General features: G+C 40.8%; 1 protein-coding gene across 1 annotated transcript in view; it reads right to left on the bottom strand.

Moving 5' to 3' along the window:
* Window positions 1-9,005: 9,005 nt before the first annotated feature.
* Window positions 9,006-25,947, bottom strand: part of hmcn2 (hemicentin 2) — a 62,869-nt gene continuing 45,927 nt past the window's right edge. The window contains exons 53-81 of the mRNA XM_061730768.1: window positions 25,362-25,506; window positions 25,094-25,221; window positions 24,804-24,960; window positions 24,579-24,700; window positions 24,327-24,491; window positions 24,115-24,222; window positions 23,877-24,011; window positions 19,730-19,864; window positions 19,299-19,568; window positions 19,022-19,212; window positions 17,897-18,110; window positions 17,606-17,740; window positions 17,314-17,504; window positions 16,570-16,651; window positions 15,886-16,056; window positions 15,585-15,737; window positions 15,063-15,200; window positions 14,607-14,728; window positions 14,219-14,459; window positions 14,071-14,130; window positions 13,842-13,961; window positions 13,542-13,676; window positions 13,327-13,446; window positions 13,033-13,158; window positions 11,713-11,841; window positions 11,327-11,620; window positions 11,097-11,216; window positions 10,881-11,007; window positions 9,006-10,032 (exon numbers count right to left, since the gene is read on the bottom strand). Of these exons, the coding sequence (XP_061586752.1) occupies window positions 9,657-10,032; window positions 10,881-11,007; window positions 11,097-11,216; window positions 11,327-11,620; window positions 11,713-11,841; window positions 13,033-13,158; window positions 13,327-13,446; window positions 13,542-13,676; window positions 13,842-13,961; window positions 14,071-14,130; window positions 14,219-14,459; window positions 14,607-14,728; window positions 15,063-15,200; window positions 15,585-15,737; window positions 15,886-16,056; window positions 16,570-16,651; window positions 17,314-17,504; window positions 17,606-17,740; window positions 17,897-18,110; window positions 19,022-19,212; window positions 19,299-19,568; window positions 19,730-19,864; window positions 23,877-24,011; window positions 24,115-24,222; window positions 24,327-24,491; window positions 24,579-24,700; window positions 24,804-24,960; window positions 25,094-25,221; window positions 25,362-25,506 (4,610 nt within the window). The 3' untranslated portion in view covers window positions 9,006-9,656. The remainder of the gene's footprint in view (window positions 10,033-10,880; window positions 11,008-11,096; window positions 11,217-11,326; window positions 11,621-11,712; window positions 11,842-13,032; window positions 13,159-13,326; window positions 13,447-13,541; window positions 13,677-13,841; window positions 13,962-14,070; window positions 14,131-14,218; window positions 14,460-14,606; window positions 14,729-15,062; window positions 15,201-15,584; window positions 15,738-15,885; window positions 16,057-16,569; window positions 16,652-17,313; window positions 17,505-17,605; window positions 17,741-17,896; window positions 18,111-19,021; window positions 19,213-19,298; window positions 19,569-19,729; window positions 19,865-23,876; window positions 24,012-24,114; window positions 24,223-24,326; window positions 24,492-24,578; window positions 24,701-24,803; window positions 24,961-25,093; window positions 25,222-25,361; window positions 25,507-25,947) is intronic.

The following is a 25,947-nucleotide window of genomic DNA, read 5'->3' as shown; positions in this document are numbered from 1 at the left end:
GGTTGACGGTTTGGAGGGCAGCACTGGGTTTAACAAGTCTTTCATGTCGGTACGGGCTGTGTAATTCTGCTCTCCATGAGCTCATGCACGCACCAACACTTCTGTCCCAGGCACTAATCCTTGCTGAGGTTCCACCCTTTTAACATTTCTTCGTCAGACAAAAAATGTAATGACACAAATACATATTATATGCAGAACACATTTCAAAAGGAAGAAGATGTGAGATCCTTTATCATCAAGTTATCTGCAAATTTTTCCCTTAGCCCACACTTTTCCCCCCTTATTTTTTTCACACTATTTTCACTTTGCTGCTATGGTAACAAATAAATATTGGCACCTCATCCCTTTCGACTGTGAACAACTTATTTCCAACAGAGCATGGGATAATGTTTTAGGTAGGAATATACCACTTATGTGCATTAATTATCACATTTATTGGCAGGAGGAAGATCTGAAGTTAAAAACTACATCTGGAAAATATACCTCATGGTTGTAAATTTGTCTCAACATTTCTGTTGACCAGAGCGCACAAGCAAAATCTATTTTACTGGTTTCCAAACATGCTGCCAGCATCTTTATATTCAAACATTTACTAATGTGCGCAACGTGATTACATTTGCATTTTTGGCGACCCCCGTCATGTGTAAACTAAGTAGGTTCAGTTTATGATTTCACGCATGGAGCCGAAAGTATTAGCGACGGGACTGGAGCAGGAGTCTGAGCTTGTTTTAACTTCAGTAACGGATTCGGGTCCAGAGAATCTCTCCCGACACGTCTACTCAGTTTTGCACGAGTCGTACTTCTGAGATGGCTCACGCCACACATTCATCGTTACTGTTGTTCTCGGTCACCACATCTTACTATTACTCAATCTCCCCACTCAGACAGGCGAGAGTTATGGCTGTCTGAAATTGGGCATTACTCATGGTCATTACTGGTTTGGAATTGTTTGAAAAAAATTACACTTATGCCTTCATCCTTTTCTTTCTTTTTCCTTATTGAAACCACTTTGTGCAGCGCTAAAGAGAGAATTCTAGGGAAATTAATGTCAACTTCTTGGGTGAACTAAAACATTTTTATCTTGCCTGTTCTCTCTCGCTCTCTCTTTGGATTTGCTTCTGATTTGAAATGTAAAAGGCAACGACATACGAGAGATTATGAAATGACGTCTTACTTTTAACAGAGCAATGTCTCTCCACACACCCAGTGGCATGTATCTGGTTTCAGGTTTCTGACCTCCTGACCACATAAGCCCACTATTCACTCTCCTTCTAGCTGCTGTTTCGTCTCCTCACTCCTAAGGGAAATATATGTTTCCTTAACTGCTTAATGTTTCACTGGTTACAGTTTGTGGTTATTTCATACTTGTCAGGTAATTAAGAACATTATATATATTTCTTGTTTTTTCCAGCTTTTACTGCTGCCTGGATCTGGAAACAATTTTCACGAGCAAAAAGGAAATTGCGGGTCACAAAAGCTGAATGATCAACTTTGCATAATCTGGCATTAATAATTACCAGAATCTAAGCCGTACAAATTATTAACTGCAATGCCATTATTTGCATGTAAATATTGACATGTGCAGCTTTAGCTTGTTTATGTTTGGTGATGTCAGAGCAGCCTGTGTGATTGGACACGAATGGTTCTGGCACTCTTTCTGAGGCTGAATGTTGAACAAAGTGAAATGTTTAGACTTTGACTTGAAGAATTCTTTTGTTTGCAGATATAATTAGTTAATGATGGCTATGCTCTGAGCTCTATTGCTTATACCTACTAATAGGCAGCAGTGTTGTGCTCATTAGTGAGTGGAGCACAGCAAGTCCCCATTTCTACTGACATCCTGACTGTGTAAAGCAGTAGGGGAGATGGTACTTGTAGCCATCGCTAAGCCTTAAGCATTAATTTCCACTAATAGTTTGTCTTTTATAGAAAAGGGGAAACAGCTTTCAGTCGGCCTTACAGTACTTTGCATGTGTTACAGGGAATTTGTGAAGCTTCATGAAATCTTAATGAGTGAAACGCCTCCAGGTTTTTCTTTCAGTCCTGCTGTTTTTCTCAGAATGTGTAGTGCTTGTTTCTTCCAATTTTTTCAATTTTTTTTAATTACACGAGTTATAGGCAATTACTCATTCTATTTACACGTATATAACATGTACATGCGGCACACACATTGTTTTCATTAAATGCACAAGATCCACAGTCAGAAAGAATCAAGCTTAATAGATGTTTGTTTAAAAATTGTTTCAAGGAAGCAGCATGATTGACATAAGAACACGATTGTATAGCATTTACAGAACTATATAATAAAACAAGATTTACAGGAATGCATTGTAAAATGCTGACAGCCCTATTGTTGTATGACAGACATTTATTTCTTTCTATTTATAATTTAGTAGTGTGAAGGGATCTGGTATTTGTACCAGTGGATTGTAGCTGCAAGCATGACGACTGACAGTCGAAGCAAGGGGACAACAAAAGAACTTTGACTATCAAAAACAACACAAACCACACAGTAAGTCAAGCCAGCGACACATAAATCCTAGTAACAGATGTCCCTTTACAGTACATTTTGGAGAACAGCCACCATATTAAACTCGTTTTACTTGCTTCTCCCATCAAGAATAATAAAATAAAAAATAATTTGACGTGTGTGTATATAGTGAAATATATTTTTTTTTGGGTGGGGGGGGGTTCTTAGTTGGTTCTGCCATGATGTCACCAGTACTTTTATGAGCTAGCTTGATAGAATAGCTGTTGCTGACCTTCTTTGATGACTTATGACTTAATGTTGTTACAGACTCTGCAAGAACAAGGATATACATTTGTTTTTTGGGGGGTTTTTTTGAGGTAGCGAGAACAAGAACAAAGTTTGTTCTGGCCAGTACATCTCATACTTGATGAGAAACCCAAGCGCAGGCCTCCTGGACCTTCTTACAGGCCTGTCCCATTGCAGCACACACACTGACAGAAACAACACAATGACCACACGGTCACAATGGCAGAGATGGAAGTTCCTGAGTCGGTGGAGGACGAAGGGAACAACACTCAGAGCAGGAAGATTTGCTGTTGCTATTTAAGACTGCAGAGGAGATGGGAAAAAAGATTTGTTGCACAACCTTTTTTTTTATTGAGAAGAAGTTATATACAAAGAACATCAGACAAGTGCTCCAATATGTACCATCCATCATCTATACCCGCTTTATCCTTTTCAGGGTCACAGGTCACCAGTCCATCGCAGGGCCACATATAAACACACAAACCATGCACACTCACACTCACACCTACGGGCAATTTAGAATCACCAATTAACCTAAAATGCATGTTTTTGGACTGTGGGAGGAAGCCAGAGTACCCGGAGAAAACCCACGCAAGCACAGGGAGAACATGCAAACTCCACACAGAAAGGCTCCTGCCGGGCCTGGGAGTCGAACCGGGGACCTTCTTGCTGTGAGGCAACAGTGCTAACCACCAAACCACCGTGCTCCCCCCAATATAAAATTCCAATTAAACAGAAGTAGGGAGAATGACTGAATAAATAAAATATGAACAAGAAAAAAAAAGTAGATGAAAAAATAAATAAGTAAAATGTTGGAGTATTTACATTTGTGTGTGTGAAATTTGCCATACAGAATGAACAGGTTTATGTTGTTGTACAAGCTTCCGTGCCAGTAGAAAGCGGTTGTGATGTTTCCGCTCTTCCGTATTATCCACGCCAACTTCGGCTTTATGACCAATGACACAACATTTCTCAGTGTGGCGTACACAAGAAAACATGCTTCACGTGTCCAGATGATGCATCAAAAACCAGCTGCAGGAACTCCCCAACCGAGGCTTGCGAGAAATTATGTCATTTCTGGCAGCCTCAGGAGCGAGGTCAGATTCCTCCGTTCCCGTAAAACACTGTGTGCAAAATTATAAGGCAAATTGTATTTTTGAGGATTCATTTATTATTGAACAACTACAGGGCTTTCAGTCAATCCAAGATGTTATAAACCCTCAAAACTGGACATTTAAAAGAGTAAAAATGAGGTTTTGGCTTTCTTAGGAGGATGTGTGTGTGCACAATTATTGGGCAACTATTAGTATGCAGAATAACTCAATGAAAAACAAAAATCCCCATCACACTTGTTTATTTTCATCTGTTAATGTGAGAATAATAAACACCTCAAAGTTTACAACATACACAACAAACATTTCTGACAAAAAAAGAAAGAAAGAAGTGACCAATATAGCCACCCTTCTTTTCAGTAACAGTCACAAGCCTTCCAGAGTCTGTCGTTTTATTCATCTGTTGACGATCAACGTTTTGTGCAACCATAGCCTCTCAGACACTGTTCAGAGGTTTGGGAGCTGATTTTAAGTCCATCTTCAACCTGAAAAGGTCCAACTAGCTAATCTTTAATAATACCAGCCCCAGTGCCCCACCTGCTCCTAGCTGCATCTGAGTCCAAGTGGAGCTCTGTGCCCATTACTGATCCAGCCACAGGTCCATCCATCTGGTCCATCAAGCGTCACTTTCATCTCATCAGTACATCAAACTTTTGAAAAATCTGCCTTCATATAGTTCTTGTTAAATCAGTTCAGTTAAATCTCTTTTTTGGTCCATTTTGCCTGAGGAAAAGAAGCTGCCTAATAATTATGCACACCTTGAAATAGGGTGTTGATCTCATTACGCCACTCACTCCCTCATGATACAAATACACAACACCTGATAGACTTAAATCTAATAAGCATTCAAGTTTATACGGCTTAGAGTTGGAAAATGTGCATAAAAATGATGATATGGTCAAAATCCTCACTTGCCGAATAGTTGTGCACACAGTGTCGCGCTTTTCTAGAGACACAACCTCTTAGCCAAGTGAAGAGACATTACAATTGACAACAGAGCAATCACTACCTGTCATGGCTTAAGAGTACAAAAGACAGTGTCTTTGGACAAATAACAATGACGGATTGGTCCGTTTTTGTCACGACAAGAACACACATTGTTGACAATCCAATCAGCAGCTTAGGGCCGAAGAACATAACCTCGTATCTGAAAATGTCACTTTTTTGGGAAAACACAAAAAACTGTGTTGTTTTGTTGTAGAATGCTATTTTTTTAAGGATACCTCTATACATATGGGTGAAAATAACGTACAGACAGGCTTAATAGGTGCAGCCCACCTTGTGATGTCATCTAAAGTGAAAAACACCAGTCAGACAATTTTGCAGATAGGAGGTTATGTTCTTCGGCCCTCAACTCTCACTCTTCAACACCATGCTACTTTTTCATCAAATGCTGATATCATCTTTAGTCACAACATTTTTAATGCCTTTAATGCCTGGCATATGCAATAACACCCCAAAAAAAGTATCCTTTTTTTTTTATTTGAAGTGTTGATAATATATTGAAAAGAAGAATTTTTGTACTTAAACTCTAAATAATTATTTTTCCTCCTGTGATTAATTTTATGTATTTATCCTTTATTTATCCTTTATTAAACCTTTATTAAACTTTTATCCTTTATTGATTATGGGGGTGGTTAGGAGGTCTCAGTAATTCATGTAATAAATATGATACATTCAGGAGGGTCAGTAGGGTTAACAGTATATTATGTCATACAGCGTAACAGCGTTTAATATAAAATTCATGTGGTACCAAAATCTGCACACAGGTTTCACATATGGATGTAAATATATACTGTATATATAGACTACCAGAAGAACGCATTGATAACGCATTGATAACGCATTGATAACGCATTGATAATCTCTTACACTACAGTAAGTGCTCTCACAAGTAATCCCCAAAGTGCACAAGTATCTGTTGTCCACGTCAGTGGAATAAAAAAGACACGAGACAACCACACACACACACACACACACACACACACACACACACACACACACACACACACACACACACACACACACACACGTTCTAATAATTTCCCGGTAGACTTTCCTCTCTTACTCATTTCAGGGAAATGGACAAAAAAAAAAAAGAATCTTTCTTGTAACAGTTTCCAATCTTTTTACGTTCTTTCTTCACTCATTAAATAGCCACACGTGGCGTTAGAAATAATCAGACATGTTTGGTTCTCTGAAGTTTGATCCTGTCGGTTATAATAACTGGCTTAAGGAGTAAAAAAATAACGGCGGTGACAGCTGAGAAACTATCACTTCCCAGCCAAGTTGCTCACAGGAGGATTCATCTGTGTCTGAATCAGACATACATCATCTCTTAGCTAAAAAAAAAAAAGAAGAGAGAATGAGAGAGCGATAGAGAGAAAGAGACCTGCACCCCCTACTGAGGAGCTGAGGTATTACCTGAGGCAATGAGTTCGCTCCATCTTTCCTGTGTCCAAAGATAAAAAACAAAAAAAAAATGTTAATGACTTGCTCAATTTCCTGGGCTTCTGGAGTCTAATGCAGCTGTTTATTGGGCAAGAAATCAGCACTGGAACCCGTATTAGATAATCCTGTTAAATTAAAGAAGGTGAAATAAAATCAGCTTCCTCATCTCTGCTTTCTCTGTTTGTATAAACCCCTTATTTGAATATAAGGAATTCTCATTAAATATATAAACAGTTTCTTTAAAGTTGTCATTTTAAACTAACACTGATGTACTAACCACTAACTATAACATCCAACCTGCTTACATATACAGTATAGGTTTGATTTATTCAATCTCGGATTAATTTGATCAGTACACCAGACTGGACATATGGCTCTCTTTTGGCCACATCATTTATTTACAATTTCCCTTTTAATCTTTCTAAAGATACATATGAATGTTTTACTCTCAACTGACAATATAACTGCACACTTAAATTCTATTTTTATTTAGCTGTATTTTTCTTTGGAAGATCGATTACTTCCTGTAAAATTGTCATGTTTTCAGTACGAGTATCCGACTGACCCACCTCCGATCTGTCCATCCTGTATGTTACACAAAAAGTCAGCAAAGAACGCCACACATCCAAAGCCGCTACAGCTCTGCAAGTTTGTGTTTTTTCTCACCAAGTCTGTTACCTGGAATTTAGTTTTGGCCCACGAGCACCAATAAAGCCATCCTTGTGACGTGCAGGCTATGATGGGGGATTGTATCAAGGCTCCAAGCTCTTTAACAGCTGGAAAACCCAGCGTTCTTGACATTTAAATATGTCTGCAGATCCTTAGATATGAAAGTTTCAACAGATTTAAAAGCTGATTTTTTCCCTGAGCTGGACAGCAGAGATGACAGCTGCTCGGTAATTCTTGCCTGATTAGCCTGCTGGCCTGATGTGGTGAAGTCGTGGAGGTTAGGTCAGGGTGAATATGACTTAAGTTCTTAACATTAGCACACTATATTAAAAACAGTTGTATAATACTTTATCCACAATGGATTTGAAACAAAACAATCAAGATGTAATCAAAGCAAGTTGGCACTTGCCTGACTGGAGTTACCAACATGAGGTCAAAGGAGATCTCCCAGTGACCGAGGTAATCAATAGAAATCTCTGAGGGGAAAAACTATTTATTATTAAACAGCAACAAAAGGCCTGGAGAACCACGGAAAACAATTTAAGTGGACGATCACAGAATCTTTTACTCGGTGAACAAAATCCCTTCACAACATTAACAGAAGTCAAGAATACTCTGGAGATGACAAGAATATAACTTTGAAAACAATAAAGAGACGCCGTTATGAATGTAAATACAGAGGAGCAACCCACTGGTGGCATTCAATAACAGGAAAGCCAAATTAAATTAAATATTCTGCAATGGCCACATCCGTTTGCTTTGGTGATGCTCATGGGCTCCAGATATCAGGCACATCATCATCCAAGTAACGTAAGAATGTATTTATTATTGCTTGCTTTGTCCAAATACTTTTCAGCTGCTGAAAAATAAGGCACTTTGCTTAATATTGGTGTAATTTCTAATATTTATACGAAACGTCTTAAAATAAAGTTTAAAATGTACACTTTGGTCACATATTGGTTAGTTTAAAATCCAATGTTTTGATGTATAAAGGCAAAATTATAAAAGAATAAACAGCTGTCAATGTCCACATATGTCTGGACTTAACTGTATCTGTTGATTTGCACAGATTCTCTTTTGGTTTTGTGTAAAAGTGCACAGTAACAGAAATAATGTGAACGCCAGACTGTTGCCTGAGGTGAGGACAGCAGCTTGTCAGTGAGCTCCCACCTGGGCTAATAAATGTCTACAGCAAGATGGGTTTGCAGCTGCAAGATTAATTTACAAAATGTTAAGCTGCAGCAAGGCATACCTTGGGAAGACTGAGTTAGACAATCATGTTACAGACAAAAGCAAAAGGTGTTATTTTATTTGTACAAAATACAACACTTGTATATCAACGTGAACACGCTTGTTTAATCTTAGAGATTAAAATCTTATTGCAATTATGATTAATTCACAATTTTGCTCTCAGATTCGGACATTGGTGGCTCATATTTGGCGACTGAACTTTGACTGTGTGCCGTATGGTGAATCAAGGGAAGAAACATGCTATTTTGAAACAAGTTTCAACTCTGCGGTTAAATTTTGTAAAAGACCTAGCTATTTTTTTTGTGTTTTTTATCTTTTTTTATAACATGAATCAATCGAACAGGCTCATTACACTCAGTTACATTCACAATAGCACCTTTTACACTCAATGTGACAAGACATGTTATAAGGAGTACAAAAAGAAAAGGTGTGAAATAGAATAAACAGGGTTTCACACGAGCTAGATAGTCACAAACTACTGTTAATGATGTGCCAGTATCGAGACAGCAGCTCCACATGAACTCAACCCCCCCGTAACAGGAGCTCGTTTAACCCAGTGATGTGTCCAAATGTCTTAAATAAATAATACTGGGAAATATTGTACAATTTTTAGCTGTGGAAAGATTTGCAGGGAACTAATATCTCCATGTGTGAGCGATAATACATTTTTATATATATATATATATATATATATATATATATATATATATATATATATATATATATATATATATATATATATATATATATATATATATATATATATATATATATATGTATATAAAAAATATTAGTCCCAAAATTGATGAGGCATTAGAATAAAAAAAATACAACATGGCAAGTAGCAGACCATTCTGAACAAAACAAACCTTAAAGTTCTTGATAAACACTAAATAACTTCAGTGCTTGGTATTCAATATACTTTTACCATTCTGCATTTTTCAGACATGTATTAGGAAGACTCACTCTCGCCATTTTTACTCCCCCAAAAATCAATACAGTACAGTGAGCGAAAATAACCGAGTCAAATCCCCTGTCTTGTTTGACCTGACTCGGCCAATAAAACCTGATTCTGACTCTGATTCTGACTCTGATTCTGATCAAAGGATTTTGCAAGTTTTTCAGTTCAGGTGTCCTCGCTAATGGATGCTCAGCTCTGTAATCTAATCAACCATCCCTCAGGACTTTTTCTTTCTCACTCTGACATGCGAGTCACAAACCAGAGAACATATCTTCATGAGATCCACTCACTGTCCTTCTTCACCTTATCTCGTACGTTGAAGGTTTTTGCATAGCCTAATTGGTCCAAGGTGAAGAGTTTTGTGCCTGTGTCTTGTGAAGGAGAGGTATCCAAACGCTTCAGGAGGACAGAGTCATCTACAAAGTAGCGTGTCATATCAGTAGGGGTACACTGAGATGGAGATGTAGATGATGAAGATGCTCTGGTATGTAATGCGACCCTGTAGTGACATAGTGGTGGCCTGCACCTTGAGCCGCACCAGTCCAGCTCTATCTAGAGCCCGCACAGTGAAGATTATTCCCCTCCCAGCCTCGTCTTTGATGCCAAACACTCTGCCCATCACTCCCGTCTTTGATTCTTGCTCAAGTATCGAAAAGGATGTACGCTCTTGCAGGATGCCCGACTCAGAGAAGGCTGACAGTCGTACCACGTTGTGATTGGCCGGTATGCCGGAGGGAAGCGTCAGCAGCTTGTACTGCAGGAGCAGAGGAGAGCCAGCGGCGCAGTCCCGCAAGCAGGGCCTGTAGCAGGTCCTTTAAAAGTTAACCGGAAAGAGAAAACATGTCACTCACAAAAAGCTCACTCGCATCTCAGCAGAGGTGTCAAGTAACAAAGTACAAATACTTTGTTACCTTACTTAAGTAGAAATTTTGGTTATTTATACTTCACTGGAGTAATTATTTTTCAGACGACTTTTAACTTTTACTCCTTACATTTTCACACAATTATCTGTACTTTTTACTCCTTACATTTAAAAAAAGCCTTGTTACTCTATTTCATTTGGGCCTTTAAAAAAACCACTATCCAGTTAAATTGCTCCATCCGGATAGAGTGAATTTGGTTGTGTTTGTGGCACAGATGTTCTTGTCCAGTTTTGTTCTTACATCCGTTCCCTCAGATTTCTGCAACTAAACTTGGATGTACATTCCAATAAAGGTTAGGATAAATGATAACATGCCTCTGAAGTTTGACTTTTTGCACCATTACAATACTTATAGGCAACTAGTCATCATTTCTCCTGCTCTCTGAAACACATGTTAATGCTCAATAGTACACATATATGGTTCTTTAATATATTTGCATTATACTAAGATGCATTCATTTTCAATGGCTTTTGTCCTTAATGGCTTTTTTCCCCCCTTACATTACTTTTACTTTTATACTTTAAGTAGTTTTGAAACCAGTACTTTTATACTTTTACTCAAGTAAAAAACTTGAGATGATACTTCAACTTCTACAGGAGTATTTTTAAGCTCTAGTATCTATACTTCTACCTAGGTAATGAATGTGAATACTTTTGACACCTCTGCATTTCAGCACTATCTGCAGCCTAATTACTGTTTTCAAACACTTCACAATCTTCATTAGTCATGTCATTTACCCAGGGCTTCCTCCACGTTGGTAGGATGCGGGGCAGGGTGTATCCAGACACTGGTAGCCTCCTCTGGTATTAAAACACATCTGATTGTGTCCACACTGAATGCCTTGTTCAACACACTCATCAATATCTAATGATGGAGAAAGGGAGCATGGTTGTAATTATTCACAGGAAGGTACAAAGTTGATAGGTTTGGAGACTCTTGAAAGTGACCTCTACCTTTACAGCTTTTGCCATTGGGTAGGAGCTGGTATCCTGGAGGACACAGACACTGGAAGCTGCCAATGGTGTTTCTGCACTCATGTTGGCATGGCTTTCTGAACAGACACTCATCCACATCTGTGCAGAAAATAAAGAAGCGATGTCAACATGATGCCCACAACGCTTTCTGACAAAGACTCTTTTGAAATATTGAATCTATTTGTGACGTAGTTTTGACCAAAACCTACCGACACAAGTGCCTTCTTTGTTGGTGTACCCTGCAGGACAGCTCTGTCTGGTGATTCGAGATACCCCGTGAGAACGGGAAAGGATTGGCCTGCCGCGAGTTGACACCAGTTGGGGACGCAGCCTGGCCCTGATGCCGGTGCCGTTGATGAAGGTTTGGCCTCTCTCCAGCCCCGCACAGGAGCGCCCGTCTCCCAGCAGGAAGGTCCCAGGAGGGCACATGCACCGGAAGCTGCCAGGCACGTTACGGCACTGGTAGGCGCAAGGGTTTGGCGTCTGCAGACATTCATCAATGTCTGAAAAGTGACACAAAATTCAAGTTATTATGTGTGTCCCCGTTAGCGGTCTGTTGAAGTGTTTTATCAGGCAGAGAAAAACAAGGTCCTACCCAAGCAGGGAAGCCCGACACCCTGAGATCTGTAACCTCTGGGACAAATGCATCCATAACCTCCGACTGTGTTCTGACAGATCTGCGTGTAGCGGCACATGTGACTTCCATCCTGGCACTCGTCAATGTCTGAATAAACAAACGGATGACACAATTTTTGCACAAAATTGCATATTTGTTTCTGAAGTTTCCTGCGAAGCCTAAAACTCTTGAATTAGGTAGAAAATCTCTGATGCTATCTAACAAACTATAAAGAAGACAAAGTAACCCCACACACACCAATCAAAGCACAAAAAAAGGTGCTGTTCCACTAAACTGGAAAGTAATGATTTCAAACCATAAAAATAGCAGTTTTTAATCCTTAAATTATTAATCTATCTGGAATTGATGTATACCTTACGATATTACAAAAGACACAAGTTGCAAACAGCTTTTCTAATTTCCATAGCTTTCCATTTCATTTCAAAGTCCCATAAAATTTCCTGCACTACTTCCTCCCAATCTTGAAAATGCATTTGCATTCTGCTAGCAAGTCTTTATTTATTGTCTAGCTTTTCATCCACTTGTCACTTGTATGAGTGAATGATAAGTAACCAAGGTCGCAGGGATGTGTAGAAGTGTGCAGGAGTGTGGACGTGCCCTCACGTGCTGCAGAACATAACCGCTGTGAATCCGATGGGAAACAGCATCTTATGTCTTTGATTCACTGCTCTTCTGTGACTTCTGCTGTGAGCTCTTTAAACGCAGTGTTTGAACTGGCAGAGGAAGGCGGGAGGAACCTCATTGGAGCGTTGCCTTTGCAAGCAGCCGTGGAAAACTGTGGCTTTGCACGCCTGGGAAAGGCGTTAAAATATATATCACTAAAGATGTGTGAAGATTGGCATCCCGTGATGACGGATAATGTGAGCCCCGGAGAGGTTCCAAAGCGCAGTTTAATGCTTCTGTGAAATGGACGCAGCATCAACCGTGGTCGCGTCAGTTTTTTTTACTGTTGTGATGTTGAAACTCTGGAGTTCCTGCCATCAACATTCTGCAGCGTTCATCTCTAGGCTTCAAACTTCTTTGTTAGATACAGGATCCTTTTTTGTCCTCAAAGTACCGTCAAATTCAGCACAGCTTAAAAATCTTCAATGCTGCCTTTCACTTTCAGCACAAATGCAAACAAAACATTTAATATGTCCCCACATGATGAAGGACAAAGTCCTCAGAGAAATCTTACTTATGAGCACTTGATATGAGTTTATATTGTGTATATCTAAATCATGTGTGTAATGCTAAATTTAACAGAGTCTAAATAATGAAAGTAGGACAGCCACTTACCCACGCAGGCTCCGCTCTCTGCTGTGGTCATTCCAGCTGGGCAACTGTCAAAACACTGGTATCCTCCCTCTGTGTTGCGGCACTGCTGGTGAGCCGGGCACACATTCCTCATGCACTCATTGACGTCTGTAAAAGTGCAAATATTACAACAGAGCTACTAATAAAACAAGTATAATTCCAACGGGCTGCTTTGCATGCTAGTTATCCATGGACCAGTCGGAGTGTGTGTCCGAAAACATGTACCCTCATACACACATTTGAACCTTTCTAAGTGGAAATGGTGAGTTGACTGACCAATGCAGCGATTTCCAGAGAGCTGGTATCCAGGATGGCAAATACAGCGGTAGGAGCCCAGAGTATTGAGGCACTGATGCTGGCACGGGGACACGGCAGACTCTTGGCACTCGTCCACATCTGAAACACAAAGTGGGCACGTGTGTCCCTATCAATCTTCCTGTTTAAAAATGCTACCATGGAGATGGATTCCTTAATTTGAGACGGGGGTTTGCCTTCACAGCTGGTTCCTGTGATGCTGGGCTTAAATCCTGCTCCACACTTGGCCTGGCAGCGGTAAGTGCCCACCGTGTTGACACACTGCTGGTTGTAGTGACACATGTTGGAGCCTTGGGAACACTCATCGATGTCTGAATAGTTTAAAGCGAAACCAGGTTATATGATATCTGAGACTGAGGCAACAAATCACATGACAATGACAAAGATGAGGACTTAAACAGATGGTGGTTTTTTTTCCTCGGATATTGTATATTTGGTTTTAAAATCATAAACCCTGCAGCCGTATTTTGGCTCACCTTGGCACGTGTTGGTGTCTGTAGAAATGGTGAAACCAGATGGGCAGGCGCAGGAGAAGCCTCCCATGATGTTGTTGCATAAATGAGAGCAGGGGGACTGCAACGCACACTCATCTTCATCTAATAGGAGCACATTTTGTTACAGTAATAAAAGCGGTGGCACAGTGACAAACATTCCTGTAAGTGTTGCCAGAAGACAAACGAGAGACAAACGAGGTAAACGGCATACCGGCGCAGTAGGAGACTTCGTCAAGACTGAAACCTTTAGGGCATCTGTCTTCATAACCATCTGTAAACAGCCCAATCAGTGTTAGCTGTAGGAACATTTGCATCCTGTAAATCCTGTGATGTTTAAACAGGTATAATTTTCCCCAGACCTGGTATTAGAAGGTTGGTAGTAATATGGAAGTCCAGAGTGAGGGTAAATATATTGTAGACATTCTTCATTCCCGAAACCTTGAGCAGTTGGAGCGCAGGGCCCTGGCGCTCCTCCTGGCCCTCGTATATGATGGTGTGATTGCAGCGCAGCACTAAGGGACTTGCTCCTCTCTGATGGCTCTGCGATGACCACGAGTACAGCTGCCCCTGGCCTGTCTGCAGATATGACTCATCAAACTCCTGCGGGACAGAGGAGAAATCACATTTGAGAGACAGAAGAGCACCTGAAGTATGACAGGAACAAATTGTTCTGGGTGACCTGTGAGAAAGTCCTGATAAAAGTCAAACACAGTTAAACACACGTTCTTATTACTTAACCATACTCACTTGGAGGTTCAGGTGAGATGATGCCAATGATGGAGGAACAAATCCGTTTACCACAATGTCAATTAGCAAAACTCCTTCAGCGTCCAGACCTCTGGCAACGTGGGTCAAACGAAGGATCTCCCCTGTGAGAAGTGAAAAAAGCAGTGGTTCATGTGCAAACTAGTGCATGGCAGTGACAGTTAGTGCTGCCATCTGGTGTCTGTTTTACAGAGGAACACTGACTCAAAAAAAAGTACTCAAGTACTCGGAAAAAAGGTACTCAAGTACTCAAAAAGAACAATCTGATGATCAGCAAAACCTACATTGAGTTCGTATTTTCATCATGAAAGAAATGACTGAGCAAACTGTGAAGCTCCAAGTGTTAAATATTAAATGCTATAAAGTTATCCTCGCAAACGACTGGCACCTGTGTACACGATGCATACGTGTGGAAATTTGATCTGGGGCAAATCTCACCAGTGTCAAACTCCAGCTGAGACTCCTGTCTGAACTGGCCCTGTGTGAAGGAGAAGCCGTTTCTGGCGGCTCCGCTCTGCAGCACAGTGGTCCAGTAGATGGGCGTAAACACAGACACCAACGAACGCAGCAGGGGACCTGCAACAAGACAGACAGCGCTTCAGATCTTAGCGAGCAACACACAGCCGTAAATCTAAAATCTTTTTAGCTTGTAAAGACATCTAAAATGGACTGGCATATCTCCAGCTTCACCCTGAATTTACATCTGTAACCTGTTTATGGAAGTGCTGAATAAACATTAGCTTTGAAAAAGGGAAAAACCGTCAAAATTGATTTATTTAAGCTATTTTCCATATTTAAAACACAATTTTCTGTGTCTGCTGTGTGCCTTCTAACACATTTAACTGTTTTTAGAGGTTTTCTAAACCCACGCTTTACAAATTAAAAAGAAAAACTGAATCTGACTTACTGAACCCACCTCTGAAGATATTAACCATGCAGTACATTTGGACAATCACTCACCCACAGTGGGGGGGACGTTATCCAGGCGTCCCTGTAGAGTGCTGCTGCCCTCCTCCATGTTGTCGGTAATGTTGGCCTCCAGGAAAGACACGCCGAACTCCCTGTCATTCATCATTCCTATCAGACTGCCTCTGGTTCTGCGTGGAACTTCACCTTCACCAGCGAGGGAACAGGGAACATCATAGATTGACAGCAGAAGTATAGCACAGATGGAAGTTTTATACATTTATTTCCCCACACAACATAACATCAGCAGATTAAGTTAAAAATTATGTTTAAAAGAAATGTCAAGCAGCCGTACCTGGACACAGACCGGACTGACATGTCCTGGTATCAGCGCTCGGGCCGCTGCAGGATCGCCCACCGTTGGCCGGTTCTGGATCGTTGCAGAATTTGATTCTTTCTTGATGGCCTTGTCCGCAGGTGCTGCTGCAGGGACCCCACTCCTCCCAGTTAGAGTAACCGCCATTGACTGATGCAGAGTGGAAGAATTAATTAAAGAGTTCAATTGTTTTACAGAAATCATCTCAGTTTAAACAAAGTAAATTAGTTTTTTAATACATAATGTATCTATTTTTTCATATATTGTATAATAATGATGATGACAATGACTATTATTAATATTGTTGTTCTTGTTGTTATTACTGTGTTATATGCAGTATTTACTTGTGCTCTTCAGGTGTGGTAGGTCTTGGTGTATGGGCGGGTTTGTGTGTGAGAGCCTTATGTATAATGTATGTTGTATGTGACTGTTTTGTACTGTGTTGTATGTTTTATGTTAGACGCCCTCGAAAACGAGATGATTCATCTCAAGGGGCTATCCGTTAATAAATAAAATGTATTACTATGTGTGTACAGTAGATTGGGAGGGGGGACTGGTGTCTTGCACTAATCTTACACTGTGGTTTTAAGGAGAAGTGCATTTTGCTACTCATACTTACTTCATAACCGACTGAAATGAGGGTAATTATGAAAGCAGACTCACTCTGGACCTTGAGAGTAATGGTCCTCTCAGCCGTTCCAGCCTCACTCTCAGCCAAACACTGGTACTCTCCTTCATCTGCAGCCTAGGAGGACACGACTTTGGCTTAATCGCTTCTCCGTTATCTAACAGTTGCATCGCAAAGCTTGTGGAAAAACTCTTTAAGTTGCAAATAATTTTTAACAAAGAAAAAAAACGCTAATATCATCACAAAAAAGTTGACATTTGAACAGGGAAGCTGATTTATTCCCCTGAATTGTCATGGTAGATAGACATTATTGCGACAGAGAGAGGAGATTTCCCTCTAAATGGCTGTGTGGGAAGGACAGACATCAGTCTGAGTCTCAGCTGCAGGCTGTGCAATTATAGCAGCGGTTAGCGACCATAACAAGGTTACGGGCAGAAGGAAGAAGAGCAGAGTCTGGGAACATCCAGAACTCTGTCCGTCTCTCCCCTCTGATGCTAATGCTGTTAGCCTGTGCGGCTCAGCTCAATCTGATTTGGGAGGAAGCAGGACGGAGTGGGTCAGTCACGCATTGTCCCTCCATCCAAGGGGACTGCAGATGATGCTTGGATAGGAGGAAAGCTGCTCCATGGTACCCAACATAAAGCATTTACCGATGCCGTTTGTCCAGATGGGCTTAATCGATCAAACCCGCGTCTTCAGCTTAACAACATTATCTAGACTGCAGTAATAGAGATTTTTTCAAAAAGGTAGTGGGATAAAAACAATTTTTTTATAATTACAGTGATGCTGTAAATGACCAAGGATCCGTTGTGAAGCGTTTGCGTCCGGAGCAGCCGGGGCAAGGGTTTCCCATTTCTGAGCCACCGGAGGACGGGGGCGGGATCTCCATGGACTGGACAGTCGAGCTTTGCAGAGCCACCTTGGAGGACTGTCTGGGACATGTGGGCTTCACCCTTCAATACCGGAGGCTCTGGAGGTGCAGAGAACACATGTATTTGTGTTATGCAATGCATCGAGATGATGTACCAGTAATCACCAGTGCCGATGGTTAAATGAAAAGGGAATACACACCTCTGATCCGGACAAAGGACAGTGCTCTAATCGAACCCACGCTGTTTTCTGCTACACACACGTACATCCCGGCATCACTCAGGGTCACATTGTCGATGAGGACTGAGCTCCTGCCGGCCTCATCTACTGTAGCTCCTGAAAAAGGTGGAATAATAAACAGTTTATCCCAATTTACTGTCGAGATTAGATACCAATTCACAAGAAAAACAGAAAAAAACAAAAACTCTACGTTACAGAAGTAAAAGGAGACAGTGTTGAGCAGTTATTAAACTGGAAAACAGAAAGCAATACCTTCATAAGGACTGTTGTTGACAGTCCAGGAAATGATGGGAGAAGGTGTTCCCTGCGCGTGGCAGGGTAGAGCCAGGCTCTGTCCTTTGTTCAGGGTCACGTCACCTGGCAGCTCTTTGAAGGCAGGCCTCATGTTGATTGACAGGCGGATATCTCGTCTGACAGAGCCTGCAGGGTTGGTGGCCACACATGTGAACGCACCAGCATCTCCTGGCTGAGTGAAGAGAGCAGCCAAAAGTGAACCTCAGCCCCAAAACTTCACGCAGGTGTGGTTTCCGGTAGGAATGGGCGATATTTTACCGTTCACGATAAACCATCCAAAAAATTCCCCACGATAAGAATTTGTCATCTCGCGGTAAAAACGATAAATTCCCGTTGATGATGTTTTTGTGTAAAGCTGATTTATGGTTCTGTGTTAAATCCACGCACAACGTACGTGAAGGAAGGAAGAAAGGAAGGAAGAAAGAAAGAAAGAAAGAAAGAAAGAAAGAAAGAAAGAAAGAAAGAAAGAAAGAAAGAAAGAAAGAAAGAAAGAAAGAAAGAAAGAAAGAAAGAAAGAAAGAAAGAAAGAAATGGGCCAGAAAGAAAGAAAGAAAGAAAGAAAGAAAGAAAGAAAGAAAGAAAGAAAGAAAGAAAGAAAGAAAGAAAGAAAGAAAGAAAGAAATGGGACAGAAAGAAAGAAAGAAATGGGCCAGAAAGAAAGAAAGAAAGAAAGAAAGAAAGAAAGAAAAAAAGACAGAAAGACAGAAAGAAAGACAGAAAGAAAGAAAGAAAGAAAGAAAGAAAGAAAGAAAGAAAGAAAGAAAGAAAGAAGAATAAATTCCCGTTGATACTTGTTTGTGTAACAAACATGGCGGATACAGGTGTAACTTATTTAATTGGTTTTTATTTATTCAATTTAATTGGTGTAGTTTAGTAGTATTTAGTATCTTTTAGAGCAGTGATTTGGCTCCAAAGACTGAATGTGGTGATAGATTTATAGTTACAAAGATGGAGTTGAATTGGTATTTTTTTTTAATCGTAATTTTTATCGTTATCGGGATAAATGCCAGAAATTATCATGATACATTTTTTAGTCCATACCGCCCATCCCTAGTTTCCGGTGAGGTAAAAACTCAGACTCACCTCAGCCCTCTCAATAATCAGCTCTCCCGATCGTAGAACGGTGAATTTACCAGGGAAGTTGGGCACAATGGCACCGTCTTTCTCCCATGACACTCGAGGCTCTGGTGAACCCTGAGCAGCGCAGGGCAGAAGGGCCTGAAACCCCTGGATGACGGACAGTTCTGTCTGCCCCGGGGGAATCACGGGCGGGACTGAAATTCAGCAACATGACAAGTGCAAATATGTTACAGTCACCAAAACCGTGACCCTGAATTAAAATGACAAAGTCTTCGCTTACCTTGAACAAGCAGTCTCATGTCATGGCTGGATCTGCCAGCCAGGTTCTTGGCAGTGCACGTGTACAGCCCTGCATCGCTGCGTTGGGTGGAAGTGATTGCCAGGGTTCCATTGGAAAATACATGTATGTGAGCACCATCAACAATAGGCCTCCTCTCTTTTTGCCAAGTAACTTCAGGCTGAGGCTGCCCATCTGCCATGCACTCCAGACTGACGGGCAGGCCCAACACCGCACTGTACTCCACACGAGGCACGCTCAGCACCGGTGGAACTGGAAAGACATGAGGCGAGCAGATATGTCCCAAATAAGTTCTAGGAATTTGGAGTAACCATTCATCACAGTGGAACTTGGAGTTCTGCATGCACCTCAGTCACAGTTTTCCTGTCAAAGTCACTACTCTGTTGCCATATGAGCTCAGTAGTATACTTTACCTTGAAGGATCAGCTTGGTTCTTCCTACAGCTACACCGGCGTCATTCTTTGCCAAGCATTGGTAGGTCCCTGCATCACCAAGTGTCACCCGAGAAAACTTCAGAGCTCCATTTGAGAGTACAGCCATCCTGTGACCTGTAGTGATCGAGGAGCGGGAAAATCAGTCTTCTAAATGGTGGAGGGAGACCTACTGGAGCTTTTTCTATCGCAACACCATTTATTATTGGTCACAACATTGGTCATTTAAAAAAAATACTTCCTGCTTCCTTACAGCGTGGACGCTTCCTCTGCTTGCTTTGCTGCTTTAATTGATTCTGTGATAGTTTCTGGACACTTGCTTTTAACACAACATTTTGTATAGTTTTTTTTTTTATATCGAGTGCTCCACATGGCCTACACACAGCTATAGCCTGATCTAAAGCTAAATAGCTTGGAAAGGTGGTAACCGTTAGGCTCACTAGGAGCAAGATGCCACCCCTCTCCACAGATGACTGTCACAGCCTCCTGCAGAAGATTGCGGTGCTAAAGTCTTAATTTTGGCTCTATCCTGCTCCTTCCTGTTTATTGACCAATAGTAGAGGAGCTGACCAAGAAGGGTAGCCATCCTCATTTGCATAATCAGGCAGAAATGCATAAGGTAAAGTAAAAAGAAGAAACAAAGAGAATGTAAAAACAAGGAATGCACGTATAAGGAAAAGGAAAAGGAAAAACTAAATATATTTATATTTCTGCTTTTATTTTTAATTAGCCAATGTCAGTTTTGGTCCTCCATACCGCTTAACATGGGAGGAAACCGGACTGTAACGGCAACGGTGAATGGGACGGCTAACAACGAACCTCAAAAACAAGAGTATGAAACTGCAGGACAGATTTGCACCACTATTGAAAGACCCTGGATCTCTTCCAGACGACCATCCATCCCCAGCAAGAAAGGCAAGGACTGAAGACGTGTCAAAAGACAAAACAAGGCCACAGGGAAAGCTAAAGGCTGGCCCTGGAACTAATTGTGAGTGATTCTGCCATAAATGATGTGCAAAAGATGTGAGATAAGAACACCAAAGTCCTCTGCTTTCCTAAAGACGTGGTCCGAGATTCGAAGGAGAAAATTCTTAAAATTGCGGCTGAATATCCAAATGTGACAAACGTCGTTTTGCTTACAGGCTCAAACGATGTGTCCAAGCAAACATTTGAAGTTGTGAAACAGGACTATTGGATTATTAAACACATTGAGCTCTCTGAATGCAGTTGTATTTATCAGTAGATCTGATCCATCCGTCAGGGGAGGAGAGGAAAGATGCAGCAGGTTGTTGGCACTGAATAAATGGCTTTTATCAAAATGTGCTGACCACTTGCATTTTATTAACAATTTTAACATTCTTTGGGAACACAGGCATCTTTTTAAGCCAAATGGATTTAATTTTAACAAGTGAGGGGTGAAACTCTTCACCTCCAACATATTTTACTTCCTGTGTCATCCATCTTTGCTCGGTGCCAAGGCTGAGATAAATGGGGCATTATCTCATAGAGTCCAGTGGAAACCTTGAGAACTCCATCTGCCCCCACCAGAGCAGCTGAAGTTATGGTTCCCCACCCCCTCATGTCCCTCCACACCATCACCATGTTCTATCTTCAGTCTGATGTGTGCGGGGTCCTGGCCGCAAGGATTACGGAAATCGTGACTTTTCCCAGGATAAGCTTGGACCCGGTTTATTCGATTTTTACATTTCTGTACTTTTAGGTGACAGAAGGAGAAATGTGAGCCATTAAAATACAGAGATGCATCCTAAAAGATTTTCAAATAAAGTAAAACATGCTCCAAACATGGGGGACCTAAAAACTACCTCTAAAACACTTCAGCTGGCTTTATTAAATGTTAGGTCTTTAGCTGGGAAAACATTTTTAATTAATGATTTTATCACTGAACAGCCTGGATTTAATGTTTTTAACTGAAACTTGGTTAGACCAAAATAACAGTGCTGCCGTTCTCATGGAGTCGACCCCTCCTAAATGATGTTTTATCAGTGAGGCCAGAGTGAGCAGGGGAGGAGGAGGGGTCGTGGTCTTCTTTAATGAATCCTTTCTATGTAAGCAGTTTTCTCTTGGAACTTTTCAGTCTTTTAAACATTGGAAGGCCTCGTCAAGAGTCCTGTTTCTTAATGTTTACAGGCCCTGAAAATACTGCGCAGAGAAACTTCACTCTTATAATTTACAACTGGGGAATGCAAGGAAGTCCTACTTTTCTGACATCATCACCAAAAACAGTTGCTACAGTTGACAGGGTAACAAATGCCCTGTGTCAGTGGCAGCTGAACTTCGTTTCTCCATGGCCTACAATGACTTTGCCAAATTCCTCACAGACAAAATCCAAAATATTAGACAAGCAGTTGGCATATCATCAGCAGCAGGTTTAAGATGTGTAATGCATCCAGCAAAAACCGTTTTAAACACCATGACACAGATTAATCGCATTAACAGCAAAGAACTGGAGGACATCTTACGTCAACTGAACTCCTCTTGCTGTTAAGACATCCTGCCAGAAGGGTTTTTCGAAAAATTCTCAAACATTTTGGAGTCAGAGCTGTTAAAGATCGGGTACTTGTCTTGAATGTCAGGTTTGTTCCCAGAGTCATTTGAAATAGCTGTAATTCAACCTGTGCTTAACAAGACACAAATGACAAACTACGGGACGATCTCAAATCTCCCATTTCTTCCATCCTAAGATCACTCGAATTTCCAGAATTGTACTAAACTGGTTAAAAACATACTTAGAGAACAGGAAGTACTTTGTGTCAATCTGCAAGTTCACATCTGAGCAGACAAGAATTACATGTGGAGTTCCCCGAGGTTCAGTCCTGGGGACTCTTCTGTTTAACATCTACATGCTCCCACGAGCAGAGATTATAAGGAACAACTAAATTAACTACCATAGCCATGCAGATTACACTCAGATGTATTTTAAAATGTCAACAGGAGACAGAGGCCCTGTACAGGCTGTCAGTAAATACATTGATGAGATTAATGACTCGATCTAAATTCCGTTAAAATAAATTCATTTAATTATATAAATGTATGTGCAAAGGGATTCTATATGTTCAAAATGTGTGTGTAGTATATGTGTATGCATATAGATACATATATTCATACTAGTGTTAACGTTGTTATGCACTATACAATGGTTTTGACATGTCTGAAATGAATAGATAAAATCTTAATAAATCTTAATGATATGCCACCACTTTCTCCAGCAAAAAACCGATAATTGTCTTTGGAGCTAAATATAAAAAACTACAGGTCAACACAGAGCTTCAATCTATACATCTAAAGACCACCAAGCAGGCCAGAAATCTGCGTGTACTGATGGACTCAGACCTAAATTTGGATAAACACATTAAGGCAATAACAAAGTAATCCTACTATCACCTCAAGAATATATCAAGGATAAAAGATCTGATGTTTCAGCAGGACCTGGAAAAACTAGTCCATAGATTCATCTTTAATAGGCTTGATTATTGTAAGAGCATCTTTACAGGTTTACCTAAAAAAAAATGTTTTAAATTATAAAAAACAAAAAAAAACAAAAAAAAGAATCAGTGGATAGACTGATGTATTCTGGTCCTGGACCAGCATCAGAACATTTCAGTGACCTCCTGACCAAGTATGAACCTTCCAGGCCCCTCAGGTCATCTGGATCAGTTCCCAGAGTCAGAACCAGACATGGAGAAGCTGTATTCAGCTTTTATGCTCCACATGTCTGGAATAAACTCCCAGAAAGCCTCAGATCAGCTGAAACAGTATTATTTCAATCCAGGTTGAAGACTCACCTGTTTTCAGCAGCCTTTGAACATAGTTCCAAATCTGCACTGGTACTTTTAAGTTTGAGTTTCAAAACTTATCACATTTTAACTACTGTTTTAACTATTGTGCGTTCTTTCTTTTACATTTTAAATCATGGTTTTTATTTCTCCTATGTGCTGTTTTAATGTCTCTATAAAACACATTCAATCACCTTGTTATTAAATTGTGCTGTACAAATAAACTTCCCTCGCCTACTTCAGTCACTGTGTCAACATTCACTTTACCATGTGTGTTACAGATATCAGTAGCAGATGCATGCAGAAATAAAAAAACTGAGCGATTTGTTTATTACCTGTTGCTATGGGAACTCCTTCTCTTTGCCAGCTGATTGAAGGTCTGGGGAAGCCTTGGACATTACAGGGAAGTACGGTTCCGTGATGCAGCACCACTTGGACTTCCTCTGCCATTGGCCTAATCTCTGGTGGCTCTAAGAGGATGAAAGAGCATGTATTTATTCATGCGAGTTCATATGTTACAGACACGCAAATGATAACTGGAAAAATGTTTCCACTACATTCATTAGACCATACCTTGAACTGTGAGAGAGATGTGTTTGTGGGCCACTCCAGCTGGGTTTCGGGCTGAGCACGTGTATCTGCCAGCATGACTTGGCAAGGCAGCAGTAATTTCCAACATTCCTGCAGAAAATGTAGCAAAATGTACAAGTATAATATCACATTCGGTGAGCAAGCGGCATATTTTACCCTGAAACGTCTACAGTTCCTTCAACTAACTGTTTCACCTGTGGGAAGGACACGATAACTTCCTCCTCTGCTGTTCAGTTTGGCTCCCCCCTTTGTCCAGCTGACAGTGGGGTGAGGCCGTCCTTGTACGTGACAAGGCAACACTGCAGGAGACATCTTCACAGCCTTAACCGCTGTGATGTCATCCTCTATAGATGGTGGAACTACAAGAGAATATAGCAAACTCAGAGACTCCATGTGTGAAATAAATGTTTGCAACCTGGTTATGGTACAAAACTCCAAATCAATACCTTGCAAGATGACTGTGATGACCCTACGCTCCTCTGCAACATCATTGACTGCAGTGCACTCAAAGTAGCCTTCATCTTCACTGGATGGAGACAAAAGAACCAGAGACCCAGAGGACAGTAACCTGGATGGAGAAGCAGAAAGAGAGTCAGAATGTGTAGCTCTGTTCAATGTGTTCCATACTTATTGTGCATCAAAAGAGAGCACAGCCGGAGCTTTGTCTTCACCTATATTCACCAGGCTGCTGGCTAATATCAAGTGGAGTGCCATTCCTCTTCCAGGATACTTTAGGCTGCGGTATTCCTGTTGACTCACAGCTCAGCACAGCTCTGATCCCTGTGTTTACTGTGATGTTTAATGGACCTGGACTGATTGAAGGACCCACTATGAAGAGACAGAACAGCTTGAGATCAACCTAAACAATGGCCGCTGTGTTTACAGTCTATGTTTAAGCTTAACCATTTTATGGATAAAATATAAATAGGGACGCTTTTAATCCAAAGAAAAGCTGTAGTACCAAATACACGAAGATCCATTCCCCGGTGATCGGAGCCAGCCTGGTTGGACACTGTGCAGTAGTAACGGCCAGCATCAGTTACCTGGGCTCCGTGTATTTGCAAGGAGCCTTCTGACAGCATTGTGAACCTGAAACAATTCATTAGTGAAAATGTGAACAAACTCAAAGAATATATACATATCAGAGTGAAACTGTATCTGTGCGTTTGGGCCAGTCCAGTGTGCAATGTGCCATGATGTGGGGGCCTCATAGTTATCGATGGGCATACTTATTGTTATCTTTAGGCAGGATGAGGCCGTCCTTTCTCCACATGACTGCAGGCAATGAGTCCCCTACAACTTCACAAGGTAAAACTGCATCTTGGCCGAGATGTACGGTCACCACAGAAGAGCTGTCCTTTATTACTGGTGGCACTGGGAATAAAGTGGCAAAGTCAAGATTTCAGGACTTTCAAAGTCAAGTGCTTTTATCATTCACAAGTGACATGAATTCAGATCAAATTGTTCAGTCTCACAAATAAATGTAACTGAATTAATTCAGTAATACCAAACAAAAGTTCTGTCTTCACCTTCAACAGGTTCTCAGGAGCACTTAGGGAGATTTTAATTTTCAGCTTGTTTTAAACCTTATCTCAGCTCTTTTTTCAGCCTCTCTAACCCTAACCCTATCAATGAACATTGACTTTAACATACTGTACCACTGTATTATTTTAGTTTTCTGTCCTTCTGGTTTGTGTTTTTGCTTCTTGTCTTTGTATTGTCTTTATTCTGTTTTGCATGTTTTGTATTTTAATGGTTCTGTACTGTTTTAACTCTGCTTTCGAATTTTAAGTAAAGGCCTAACCAGGGACAGGG

The sequence above is a fragment of the Cololabis saira genome, chromosome 9 (genome assembly GCF_033807715.1).
Source record: "Cololabis saira isolate AMF1-May2022 chromosome 9, fColSai1.1, whole genome shotgun sequence".
Taxonomy (NCBI): Eukaryota; Metazoa; Chordata; class Actinopteri; order Beloniformes; family Belonidae; genus Cololabis; species Cololabis saira.
The sequence above is the reverse complement of the archived record's forward strand: the minus strand, read 5'-3'. Positions and strand labels throughout refer to the sequence as shown.